General features: G+C 41.4%; 1 protein-coding gene across 3 annotated transcripts in view; it reads left to right on the top strand.

Moving 5' to 3' along the window:
- hipk2 (homeodomain interacting protein kinase 2) overlaps window positions 1–14,035 on the top strand; it is a 73,581-nt gene that overhangs the window by 36,786 nt on the left and 22,760 nt on the right. For all 3 annotated transcript variants that reach the window (XM_030136596.1, XM_030136595.1, XM_030136594.1), the window contains exons 3-4: window positions 11,775–11,898; window positions 12,626–12,745. In XM_030136596.1, the coding sequence (XP_029992456.1) occupies window positions 11,775–11,898; window positions 12,626–12,745 (244 nt within the window). The remainder of the gene's footprint in view (window positions 1–11,774; window positions 11,899–12,625; window positions 12,746–14,035) is intronic.

Raw genomic sequence — 14,035 nt, 5'->3', positions numbered from 1 at the left:
CATCAGTTACAGAGCTGTCACAGGACATGGATATCTGCGTGGAATGTTTTTATCACATACAAACCATGATGAAAGCATATTTGTCATCCGCATGCCGGTATGAAGAATCTGTCTTTCTCCATCTGTAAAAAAAAAAAGTTGCACAATCTTGTCTATCATTAGAGCAACAATCTCAGCTTTGTCATTTGGCCTATAAACGTGACCTTTCGCCTGTCTACATCTGTGTTTATAGATTTTAGAGGAATAGACAGTGTGCTAAGGTAATCTGACCAGTCTAACTCATTCATTATGCCCCATGTTTTCATTCATATGTAAACTGACAAGAAAGATCAATGGTTTATGAGACATGTAACAATAATAAGAAAGAATAATGACTAGAGTAACAGCCATGTCGTTGTGTTACTGCTGTAATTTTATGTTTATTGGCTTCATTTCTGACTCTGTTTTAGTTTGCTTTCTTTGATGTTTTTATACAACGTATGGTTAGGTCATTGTTTTACTATTTATACATGCTTTTGAGTCTTTGCTTTTAATGTATAACTTGCCAGAAACTGCATATGGAAATCAACCCCTATAGCAAAATCTGACACATTTACATGATGGTTCTATGTGTTGGTGTTAATTAATTATCATGATCCCTTTGTAAATGAAATAAGCAGAAAGATTTCACACTGTTTTTAAATCATTATTCGCAGCTCTGCAGTGATGAGTTGAGTAAACGACTGATCGATCCCTAAATGTCTGACGGCAAGTTTTTTCGTTCGCTATTTGAAACATTTTGTCCAGATCGCATTCTCAGGTTTTCATTTGAGGTGATTTGCTACCCATCTCCTTTTTTTGTCATCAGATAATCAGCTCTTCCGTAATCCTCCGCTGTGCTCATACGGCGTGCAATGAGATGAGCGTGAATAGTGTAATCTGAAATTGTTTAAATTACGGTTTAGATGGAATCAAAGCTGTCTGCTTTCACCTTGAGTGAGGCCACAGCTGAAGAAATACCGATGTCATTTTGTCCATAATAATTGAATCTTCAAGTATTGCAACATGAAAAGGATAATGCTGTATTGATTGTTGCTGTACAGTAATTGTCTCGCAATAGACAATGTATTGCATATTAAATGCAGAGCGTGCCTTCATTATTTGTCATGGTAGTGTGTATAGGGGATGGGAGAAAATGATCATTCTCTATATGACAGAGGGAAGGAAAAACAATACAACAGCATTGTCATTGAGAGGTGATTAACTGTGACTATACTTACAAATGACTGCAGGGCACTGCTGCTTGGCCAAATTAATTACCTGTCATTGTGACTGATTGTTTTTGAAGACATCTCTTATTATTATTGCCAGCTATAAGGAAACAGTGTCCATTACATTTCAACATGCACTGCTACAAGATACAATAAACACGAAGCATGGATTAAAAGATAATTACAGATGATTTCCAAACTGATACTGTATACATAGTTTTAAGTAGGGTTATTTAACTGTTTGCTGAATAAAATCATCATCAAAACCATGAGTGTTTGTGGGAACAATGCTAGTTTCTAAGCGGCTTAGGCTTTGAGACAGACAGCGCAAACACCTGTTCTTTTTATGACATGGTTTTAAAGGCTGATCTTGACACGAGAGACTGTATCTCTCATTTGCAACATCCAAAACAAACAAACAAAAAAACCCCCCCAAAAAAAACATGCCACACACTATCCATCTCCCTTCATTTATCCTAGCAAGAAAACTGGCATCTGATGAGACTATGAGGGAATAGCCTATTTGCTCCAAATTCCACCATAAAGCCTTAATAATCCTGCTGTTGTTTCTCTGTGTGATGACATTTCTAATTCTTGTCAGGGAAGAATGCGGCGTGATGAACAGCGTTAAGAGTGTCTGAAGGCACAGCGGGCAGGATGCATGCTGGGGCAGATATAGGGACACAGGTCTGAAGACTTGTGATTGGAGTTTTTACCTCTCCCGATAGACTTCGGAGGATGAATTTGTGTGTATATATTTCGGCATCTGTGTGTGCTTATGTGCGTATCATGCTGTACAAATTTGACTGTGACAAAAGGGATGGGGAGTCAGTCATTGTGTTGGATTAAGATCTGACCACATCTGGTGACAATCAGGATCAGCCTCTGTTAGTTTGTCGTATCCACTCTGTAATTAACCATGAGCCTGCGGCGCACCAGGGACTCAGTCAAACACACACATGCACCACAGAGGAAGAGTAACGTTGTGCATAGACAGACAATGAAAGTAACAGAAATAAGCTGGTGGAACGATATCCAGAAGGTCTGTCCCTGTGTTAAATTTTAGACAGAGATGGGGAGCTGCTCTATAGGACCTGTGTGAGGTTTAGTTACAGCTCTCTGCGGCCCTGTAGCTTGTCGTGAGGCAGCGCAGCCTTGGGCACCGAGAATTCATGTCACACACAGCGGAATTTGATTAGGCAGGAGATGGTATTACTGCCCGACTGGGTGGGAGGAAGGAAGAGGGTAGTCAAACAAGGGATGGTGATAGAGAGAGAGAGAGGGAGGGAGGGTGGAGGGGGATGGGTGGAGGAAGAGAAATGTAGCGCATGTACTGTATGTCAGGGCATGCTGAGGTGGGGGTAAAAAGTGGAGGGGGATTTTTTTTTTTTTCAGTCTGCCTTGCAAATGTCTCCCCCATGTGCTTTTTCAGTTGCCCCAGAAATAAGGAACTAGTCAACCAGAGCGGCGCTTATGATTGAACTTGTGTATGTGTGCATGTGTGTGTGTGTTTGTGTGTATTGAGCGGCAGACAGACGTATGTCATTATGATAGTAGGATGGCGTCCCTGTGGCTCCTAGCTATATGTTTTCAGGCGCCACATTTCAAATGGATTTCCAGCGTTTGTTGTTTTACCACATATCCTAGTATGTACGGCTCCGCTATCCAACCACAGTGACTCTGCCTCCTCCATCTCTCCACCTATCAGTTGATCTCTGTCTTGCACACACTAAATCAAAAGAATGGGACATATCGATGCTGTGCCTTGCAATTTCTTACTCTGGAATGTATTGGACTAAAGCAACTACTGGAGGAACCTAGACAATAAAATGAGAATAGTGTCCACGAGCCAGAAAGCAGAACAGTCTAACCACGAAAAGAGAGCGATGGGCAGACAGTTAGTCAAGGAAGCAGATGAGATTCTCAATGTGATCTTGATTGTCTGTGATAGCATATTGCAATATGATACAGTATATTTTTGAAGGTTTGGCCTGGGCTCTGAGCTGTCCTGCTGTGCCTTAAACTGGGCTGCGCAGATTGTCTGACCTTTCTTTTTATTATATGTCAGCCTCAGACGGAGCCAAGCAAAAGGTTTAAGTCTAGCTCACTGAATCCCCCGTAACTCTAATTTGCTGAAGTGATCAAGGATGCAGTTTAAGCGCTCCCCTACTATGAGCAGACACAATCTCATCTGCCTGATTGACCGCCTGAACCTGTCTGTACATTGCGTCTTGCTGTCTGGAGGCCTGTTATGGTGCTGTCCTGTCTGTACTGGTAAATGTCTCCGTCATGCTGACAGTCCTGCCAGCTGGTTAAGCTGGTTGAATGAGTGACTGTGTGTTAGAATGTGTTATCATCTTTCTCCAATTCTCCCTTTAGTTTGGCTTCACCCAGTCCTAGCGAGCTGTGTGACCCATTTATTTCCTCTGGGCTTGTTGACAGTGGGGAGCAGTGACTAACGCAGTCTGATGGTGCTATGGCATCATTCTGAAGGGTCAGTAGTGACGATTTAATACTTTCCAAGAAACTTGTCCCTGTTTTCTCTCAAATTATACTTTTTTTTTACAGCCAGGATGGGAAATCAATTTTCAATTTATTTTTTTTTAATTCCTGAAAAGGCTTATTCGCATGGGGAATCAGGTCTGATAGGGGAATGATAGAGCAAAGCAGCACTTGCCTGAGGGTTGGGTCAGAGTCTGGCCAGTGGCTAGTAGACTGGCCTAATACTGTCTGACTGTCAGTCCACGATCCTAATAGGGCTGGAGAGACTTGAGGCTCCCTCACGGCATCCCCTACATCTTTTCTCTGGGCTGTCTTTGCAGAAAGCATCAGTTTATGACAGATACCCATCATTTACCGATTGCAAATCCTTCCCGGCACTTTCCACTTTGACTAGAGATGGGACAGAATTCATGTGCATGGGTGTGGGTGGGTGGGTGGGTTGGGGTTGATTGAGATGGCATCCATCTTCCAATATTACACTCACCACACCTTCTCCTTATTTCTCTCATCTTGTTTCTGTCACAGACCCACCCCCATTTCACCATCGTTCCACTTCCACTCCCCTACAGCAGGTCTGTCCCTTTGACCCCTGCACCAGGTGATGGGGGTTGGGGGTTTAGGGAATACTGCAGGGGACCAGGAGGGGCCTGCTGGTTGCAGGTGGAAATGAGATGTATTACTGATAGGATCAGCCGCACACTGAAGAATAATAATAGCCACAGGAAAGGAGGTAATCACCAACCTGAAAAGATGAAGCACTGCATAGATGTCTAAAAATGAATAACAGAGCAGCTCTGTAGCTGCGCTCATTGTTTGTTTTTTGTAGATGTTAGCGTTGCTAATGGAAGCTTTTGTGAGCATCGGTAGAAGAAAGAGACAGGTGGAAAATGGTATTAGTGTACACATTTCCATAGCAGCAAATATATTGCTGAGGCAGTAAAATAAGTATTTGATGTTTTATGTTACCTAACAGTAAATCTGATATTGTATCTAATACTGTTGTGAGTACAGTCATTTAAAACAGCCAGAGTTTATTGACGCAGGGTGATGCCATGAGTGAGAATGTGGCATATAGTGCGTGTTAATATTGACTGTGCCGCAGTGTAACAGCAGTGCTCCATGTTCCGTGTGTGCCACAGTGACAGGGTGGCTTATATAAATTACCACAAAGAACTGGGAGGAGTTAAATGTGATATAGAGCCACTGAAAGAGGGAACATGGTAACTTTTAAATGAACTAGTACTGTTTCTGTTTGCTCTTAGTTTTAGTCAACTCCATGTGAAACGACTGCACAGCCTGTGATGAAACTTCTGCGCTAAACTTCAGGTTGTGTTCAATCAGCACCTCAACTTCTGCCAGTCTGCACACAGCTGTCACCCATGTTTTACATTAGGTAGCTATGACACATTTGAGTTCGTGTAATAACTGAGTTGCTGCAAGCTTCCCTCTTACTGTTTCTAATATCATGACAGCCTAATCCTGTTCCTTGATTAATTTGCTGAATGCATTCTGTATGAAACATCATCTCACCTCCTTTCTTTCTGTATACATTTGCTTTGTTGTAATGCATTGCTGGCCCCACGGGGAATGCTAATGTTTTAACAGGTAAAACAGTGTCAGCCTCGTCAGCGCTTTAACTGTGCCTTTTTCTGAGTGTGAGAGTAGAAAAAGGGAGAGTGAGGCCTGTTTTCAGGACCTTGAGCACCAGGAATGTCGTTCCTGCAAAGGGAGTGAGACAACATTTCTCAAGGACTGTGTTAAAAAGTTTGCCTTGTCCAGAAAACCCCCTCCCCTTTCTACCTCTTAACCACCTGGAACGCTCAGGCCCTAAATTTAAATGCCATCTACAGTTTCGGCCTACATACATATGCATTTACATCATCACTGCATCCTATGTCTGGCTTGTGCAGTGTGCAGCAATTTATAATGTAATGAGAACAGGTGGAATATTTGGAGAAATGTATATGAATGTATGTGTGTGTGACTCACATTGGACTGGGTTTCTGTGAGCCACAGGTGCACAGCAGGGAATGCAGCTCTGCACATTGATTTCACAGTCAGAGACCACCATGCAATGTATCTAGAATAGTGTTTCTCTATGGTGCATCTTCAGAGAGGCTGTGGAGGAGCGTTTGAGGCCATGAATATGTAGATGAATACCCCAGGAGAGGAAGGGAGTCATTCAGCACCGACCCAAACCTTTTACATTAGGGAAGGGCAAAGTAGGAGGCAAAAGGAAGGGAGGACAGGGGAAGAAAACAGAGGAGAGGCAAGTTAATGGTATGCTTTTTCCTCACGAAGTGCTTTTTCCTGTTAGCACTGGATAGCTAGCTCTGCCCCAAAAAGCACTATGTCATAACTCTGCTCTCAACATGCTTAGTGTAAGAGCTATTTACCTCCACTATACATAACACTCCTTACTTAGGACTGTCCACCTGGCTATTGAATAAATCATAGTTACATAAGGCCAATGGGGAAGTCTTTGAAATGGAAAGAAAAGAAATCAAATGTATTACCATGGACTTGTTGACCCCTTTGTGTGCGTGTGTGTGTGTGTGTGTGTGTGTGTGTGTGTGTGTGTGTGTGTGTGTGTGTGCCGTGCATTTATGTGTGTAAATGCTGCAGGGTTCCAGGGATCCATCAGTCTCCCGTCTGGAGCCAAGCTAAGGGAAGGTCAGCCTGATGGATACATCCTGACATGCACACAGCCTGTGATGTCAGCTGTGTGTGCGTGTGTTTGTGTGTGTCCGTATGTGTGTTTATGTGTGTGTGTGGCCTCGCGGGCCAGCCAAGCACAGGCATGGTTCAACAGAGCAGAGGGCGGACAGGCGAGCAGGGGAGGGAGAGTTAGCCTGGCCTTGGCGCCCTAGTTTGAGGGGTTTGAAGGGGGTTTTACTGGCACAGGGGTTGCGAGAAGTGGGGGTGGGTTGATGGTGAAGGGGAGGAGGGGGGGGGGTGAGGTGTAGGGGTTGGCCGGGGCTGGCAGAAGAGTTGGGTGATGAGGCTGAAGTGAAAGTGTAGGCTGGGGTGGCAGAAGAAAGGCTCCATTCATGAGTCGTGCCATCGCTGGCTCCCAAGGGGACTGGGGCTCATCAATGACCAGGCCAGCTGGGAGGATGTCAGCATGCACACTCTCCCTCTCTCTCTCTCAGTCTCTCTCTCTCTCCCTCTCTCTCTTTTACTCTCTCTCCCTCTCACTCTCTCGCTCTGTCTCCTTCTTCATCCCACCCTCCCTTTTTCTTTTGTTGAGCACCAGTGCTGTCAGAGCCACTAGCCCGAACACTGAGGCCTCTCATGTAATCGGGACCCATTGAAATCCAGAGAAAGCCACTGGCTGGCCGGTGGTTTGCACACCGTCTGTACTGTATGTGACATCTATGCTCAGCACCACCCTCTGACAGGCACTGTCTGTGATAGGAAAGCCAGCTGGAGATGAGCTAGGTGGGGTGCAGTTTAAAGAGTGATAAATTGGCAGTGTCAGCTCAATGCAGCCCGGTCAGATGGTGTTTCCATGAACCCGAACTCTGTTTTGTTTTGTTTTTTTTAATGTAGTTTAAGAGCTTAAATAAAAGGTCAGTTTTTTTCTTTCAATTTCCATTATATTTGCTGAAAGGTATGATATGTTTCATTTCTACATTAAATTATCTAAATATGCCTAGTCCTGTGTCCTATGTTTTATTGACTTGTGTATACACGTGTTCCCATTAATGCTCAAATTTACAAATATCTGTAATTTCATTCACTGTAAAACAGACCATTTCATTTGATAGCCTGTAAGTGGTAATGTAACATTAGTAAAATTACCTGTGGCTATTTCATTAGAATGATATGACATACAATGGCATAATATGAATAAACACTAAAACATTTACAAATTATCTCATCTGTGCAAGAGTTCTGCCTCAGACATGTTACATGTATGACTCACATCAACAGCGACAGTGAAATTAAAAATTAAGAAAAATAACACCCTGCTTGACAATGTGCTTCACAACTGATTTAGTTTTATTTTTGATTACGAGACCTATAGCAGCAGAAATTACACATTTCGCCTTGAACAATCAAAAACTGAGAGCTGTGACAGTTGAACACCTGGCTGCTCATGGACTGTTTTTTTGTTTTTTTTTGTTTTTTTCCATAATGCTGATGATGTACTTAAGTGAGCACAGGCTATTGAAATGGACATATCTAAATGGATTGTCAGTCTTTTGTACGCTATAGGCAAGGAAAGGGAGGGCAGGAAAAGGAACAAGGTTTGTGATCTGCATAGTATTGTTTATCACTGCCAGTGAAAGGCCTGCATCAGCAGCAGCTGTGGGGCGGTTTGCAGGCACTGGCAGTGGTGCGCTGGTAAGGGCAGATTTGCATTTGTGGTTTCATACCATGAGCAACAATGTTACTCCCTTTCTCTTCCTTCCTCTGCTCCTTTTGTCTCATACTCTTTCTTGCTCGCTCTCTGTCTTTCGCTGAACCAGAGGAGATTTCTGTGAGAACAGGCAAAGGGCTGAGGAGCCATGAGAACAGCATAAGTAGAGCACTGGAGCATAACCCAGGAAGGTTCAGGCTGAAATGGATCCAAGCATAACATCAACACTAGCAAATCTCTCCATCACACACAAGGGCAGAATCCATGTGGTCCTGACACAGACCACATATCCATGCATAGAAACACGGTACGAAAGCACTAATTGTTCAGTAATGAAAGCTGTCTTTCTTTGACATCCCGTGGAGCGCTGACTTGAAAGCAGAATTAACTGGAATTACACAGTATGATGTTTATATTCTAGAGGTTGAAATGCTGCTGGAAGTTGGTTGGATTGGTGTCTGGGCACAAAGGGGGGACTGTTGAATGTCCTGAGTGAACACATATCTGACAGAGATCTAGGGGACTGTTTGATAAAAGGGTTTCCTGCTGCTTTCATCTCCACGTTGTGTTTTGATACGGAGATTCTCCTTCAGCATAGTCTCACAAACACTATCATACCAGTCTCATACACTTGAAGAGTGTACGTTTGGTGTAGGGATGTAACGAAATGAAAATTTCATATCACAGTTATTGTGACCAAAATTATCACGGTTATCATTATTATCACGGTATTATTGAAATTGTGCTCAAAATGTTCAAAAAGTACTAATACACACACTGAAATATTTTAACATAGTTGTATTTTGAATAAAAATAAAAATAAAAAAAAATAAAATTAAATTAAATTAAATTAAATTAAATAAATCAATTTGCACAATATACTTTCTCTTGGCAGAAACATTCAAATATTAACCCTTAGTGGTCTGAGCCTTTTTTGGCCGTTTTTCAGTACTTTTGATTTTGTCTTTATATACTATATAAACAAATGCTTACTATACCCATGTTTGGGATCTTTTTTTTTCAGCACAACTTCATCTATCTCATCTGTCTATTATTTTTTCACTTTGACCTACTGTATCAACACAAAAGGACAAAAAACACAAAAAATATATAAAATCTGATTTGAAAAATGTATATAATTTATTGCATAAATAACACAAAGATGCTTAACGAACCTTTTCAAAGACTTTAAAACTGAATATTGGTTTCAAATATTAGGTATATGAAATTAAAATTGTAATAACTTAAAATTATACTCAAATATTTGACATAAAAGCAGATCTTTACATAAGCGTTTTCTCCAGGAAAGTGCGGTAATCAAACACGGTTATCATGATAATTAGAATTTAAACGGTAATACGAACTGTCTCCAATTTTACCGCGGTTTATTATCATACCGGTAATCGTTACATCTCTAGTTTGGTGTAAACATATTTTTGCAGTCTCAAAGTTAAATGAGGTTTTGAGGAGATTATCATCATGCAAATAATGATCATGTGTGTGAATCTCTTTTGCTGACAAATCCACCACAGGAATGCTTCGTATCTTTGACATATAAGCAAAGACGTTTAGTAAATACAAGGATTTACTGTCTAGTTTCTGTCTTTTTTTCAGGATTTTAACCATTCAAGACTGCAGAACAGTGACGGATACATCATTTTCTGTATAAATCTGACTCTCCCTAATGCATACAGTCAGTACTGCCTCAGCCAATTAACTATTGGAGGGGATTCATGGTGACCCCAGTCCCAGTGTCCATCTTTTCATTCCAACCCACAGCAGACCTTTCTGTTGCCTTTGCTATCGCCTCCTAGCAGGCCCCTTTATGCTTCTTTGGCACTCTCCTGATAGACGTCTCATCTCATTGTGTGTGAAGGTGTCTTTGTATTGGTGTCTAATGGTGCACTAAGATACTGTTGCTAGAGTGTTGTCTTGGTGTCTGTTTCGCCGCTGCCCTCGAGACCCCAATAACCACCTTCAGTGACAGGAGCTCTTCACTGAGCAAAGCACCACTCTCTCTCTCATTTAGTTTAATTGTGTCTCTGTCTTTCTTCAACATTCGCTCTGTCTTCTTTCTGGTCCTGTTTTGTTTCTGTTTTTTTACTCTGTATCTCATTATCTATTCACTTCCATTATGTATTAGCTACATATTGCGTGTTATTTTGCCACTAGTGAACAGGTGACATGGTGCTATGGTTTAAAAATTAGCTTTTAAGTACATATGGTATGTTAATTTTTTCTCCTCTAAAATCTCCAGCTCCCTACAAACCACTCATCCATTGCCCGTCAACAGGCCTACAGCGTCCCCTCATGCCGTTTTCCTCACTCTCTGTTTCCTTGGTACCTACAGCTCTTACCAGGCTGGAGGCCAGGTCCCCTTGTTTCTCCCCCCCACACAACCAAAACCCCAGCCAGAGTTGGCTTCTGCTTATAGGACGGAGCCCTATCCTAGTTACCATGACCACAGCAATCAGCATTAGAATCTCATACATGAACTTTCCATAATCAGACTGAACTTTGGTGTATAATTCTGTTCGTATGCTATTTAATGTAGGGTTTGTCTAGATTGAAGTTATAGAAGGCACACGCTCTGTTTCTCTACAATTCAGCATACATTTTTAAAGTTAAGTGACTTCATCTTAATAAAAGGTAACATATTAGACCTTCTATGGCAATGGCAGTCAAATAACCTCTTCAAACTGCTTTGGATTGTTAGCGAGCAGCGAGACTGTGTTCGTGGTTATTTTAAGCCCCATCAGAGACTTCAGCTCACAAGAACTGTATTAGTCTTTCTGACAGGACATAAAATGTGTTGAATGAAATTTGGGGATTGTTTGGGACTGCTGGGCTGCTAGAATTACTGAAACAATATTTCTTCTTTTTCATGAAATCATAGATATTTATTTCCTCTGCAGCTGAAATGCTAGTGTTAGGGAATTAAGCACTAACATTATTAAACCAAATGTAGCTCAGTTTGGATAAATCTCATTGCATGCTCTAGAGAATATTTGTGCTTGTTTTATTTTTGTAATTGTTTCCACATTGCTTTGTAACTGGACTATAGAACAGATCTGTGAAATGCCTCCACATCAGAATACCAGAGATGGAGCTCTCTGATTTGTGCTTGTGCATGGATTTATCGCTGAGTTATTTGCAAGGTGTCACCTTGGACACTGCAACCCATGGATTTCAACTTTTAGTGAAAGTAAATGCCATGCTTTTTCAATGCTAGACTAAGTGATAAATGTTATGATAACATAGTAGCCTTCAGATATAGCAGATTAATTGAATAGTTTGTGTTGATGTGGTAAGGAGTCTAGCGTGTGAGTGCAACTACTAAGTGTGTGTATGTGCCTAATTAAATCGTATTGGCTTTGGGAATGATGCTAGAATCTTGCCAGCTTACTCCTACATATGCAGTGTAAATTATTTCCTCCTCTGACCTGTGCTTACTATTATGGGCTACTCTCCATGAGCTCATATGAAGTGAGAAACAAAGATGAATTCCCCTCACAAGGCCGTTGCAGGCAGCATTTTAGACTGAAAATGTGAAGTGTTTTTGTTCAGCATAATGCAAAATGAAAGGAAGGGTTCAGACCCTGGCTCATTGATGTTCTTTCTGTCTGATTTCTAATCAAATCGTTCTTATTCTACAGGGCTCCGGAGATCATCCTGGGCCTGCCCTTCTGTGAGGCTATAGACATGTGGTCCCTGGGCTGTGTGATAGCTGAGCTCTTCCTGGGATGGCCCCTATACCCCGGAGCCTCAGAGTACGATCAGGTAATGAAGATTGTTTGGACCGTTCCGACTTGTCTTCTGACCTCTGAGTGGCTCACACGTAGGCCCATGACTATCGGAGTTTTAGCTTGCATACTCACAAATCTGTGTCCACGAATGTCTGCAGCATCATGTCGACGCATGTGCATTTGTGTGGGTGTTCTCTCTCAATGAATGTGAGTACGAGCCTGTGAGTGTGCGGGAGGGTGGGATGGTTCTCCAATCCCCCTGACAGCTCCTGATGATTCTTGCGCAGCCTCCCTGTTTATCTGAACAGATGCCACAGAGCCACTTGTCCAATTAGCGCAGCCCCTGTGCTCCAGAGCAAGACATTGCTGTGTTCCCCTCTCTCTATCAGTCAGACGAGGCTCAGTGGGAAAACCTTGAGCAAGTTGTGCTCCATCACTGAACAAGCTCGCACGATTTTTTTTTTTTTACAAGCCTAAAAACTTTGCAAAGTGTCTCATTTACAAGTCTCCAATCAATCTTAGACTCTTGAGCTGAGGTCATGTTTTGTGTGCTATGCATATTTCAGCCACATAAGTCTGGAGAAGTTAATGTCTGCCTAGATTTTCCAACTGCCAAAAGAGCATCTGTCTTAAAGTTTTAGGCTTTTTTTTCTCATCAGCAGGAAAGACTCTCACTGCTCCCCAATTAAATGCAGCTTACGTTTCAATCATGCATATGATGTGAGAAGTCTCAAATGCATTTTTCATCTTCTGTTTTGCAGATTCGGTACATCTCACAGACACAGGGTCTGCCAGCAGAGTATCTATTGAGTGCGGGGACAAAGACCACCAGGTTCTTCAACAGAGACCCCGACTCCACCTATCCTCTTTGGAGACTTAAGGTATACAGTTATTCTCACACCTACTGTAAATGCCAAGCTGGAATGGGGAGCATCTTTCTAAAAGTAGATGATACTTAATAAGCAAAAGGTCTGCCAGCAATGGATTTTGTTAATATTCCAGATGATTCACTGTGTGAGGTATTGCTGCTGTAAACAAAGTAAGAGGACAGTAAGAGCAAAATGAATGTGTACGAAAAGATTTGGCAAGTGCAAGTCCAACCTGATACTTCCAGAACTGCAATAACCCTCTAGCCATGCAAGCCACTCAGTAATGAAGTCTGCTCCTTACTTTTTCCCCCCATATCATCTTATTTCAAACTTTATTATGTCACACATTTCTAGCTGTAGCAAAATGCAAATTCAGATCCGCCTCTGTATGCTGTGATGGTGTTTTTGCCACATTTAATAACTTTCTAAAGATATACTTTTCAATTTTATCCCATGAATCTAAGCAAACATACCACACTGAAAAAATGTAATAAATGGCCTCTAAATAAAAGCATATTAAAGAACGTTGAAGTTCCTCCAATGCCCATTAACCTTCAGAAGGAGAAGGCAAGGCTAGCACATTTTTTTCCACAATGAAAAAAAAAATCTGAATCCTGTCTTATTTGACAGCAGTGTCTTTGGGAAAACAAAGACCAATATTATTTGCTCATACTTGTCACTGCTGCTGTAACACCACATGATAATTGTAGTCATTGCTTTTGACATTTAAGGCATCCTGGCTATTTTTTCATAAGTCAAACATTAATTACTGAGCTTTAATGTGACCTTGCCATATGTTTCTCTGTAAAGGCAGCTGAATTAGGTACTGCAAACTTAAAAGTATATTTGATCAGAAGGTTGCTGATCAACACATTAGACTATACACATAGAAGGTTTCTTTATATCTTATGTACACTACAGACAAAAAGTTAAGGGTATTTAAATTTTTTGGGCTATTTTTTTCAGTTGGGATTTTACTTTTTTGTGTGTGAATTGAATTGAAACACATTTTTATAATGGCCAGACATAGTTTTATTTACAAATGGCAAAAATGACAAAAAAAAATGACAAAAAAAAAAGAAGAAATATCTTTAACTTTTTGTTTGTAGTGTCTGTATACATGTGACAGAGCCTTTTCTATTGCTGCTCCAACCCTCTGGAACTCCCTTCCACCTACCATCCAACACTGCTCCGACCTCAACACCTTTAAATCCCTTATAAAACTAATTTATTTAGTTAATATTTAATTGCTTTATATTCATATATCTGCATTTTGCACCTGCTTTTTTATCTGTTTTTAAT

This window comes from Sphaeramia orbicularis, chromosome 6, assembly GCF_902148855.1.
Source record: "Sphaeramia orbicularis chromosome 6, fSphaOr1.1, whole genome shotgun sequence".
Taxonomy (NCBI): Eukaryota; Metazoa; Chordata; class Actinopteri; order Kurtiformes; family Apogonidae; genus Sphaeramia; species Sphaeramia orbicularis.
This window is presented reverse-complemented; position numbering and strand designations above follow the sequence as displayed.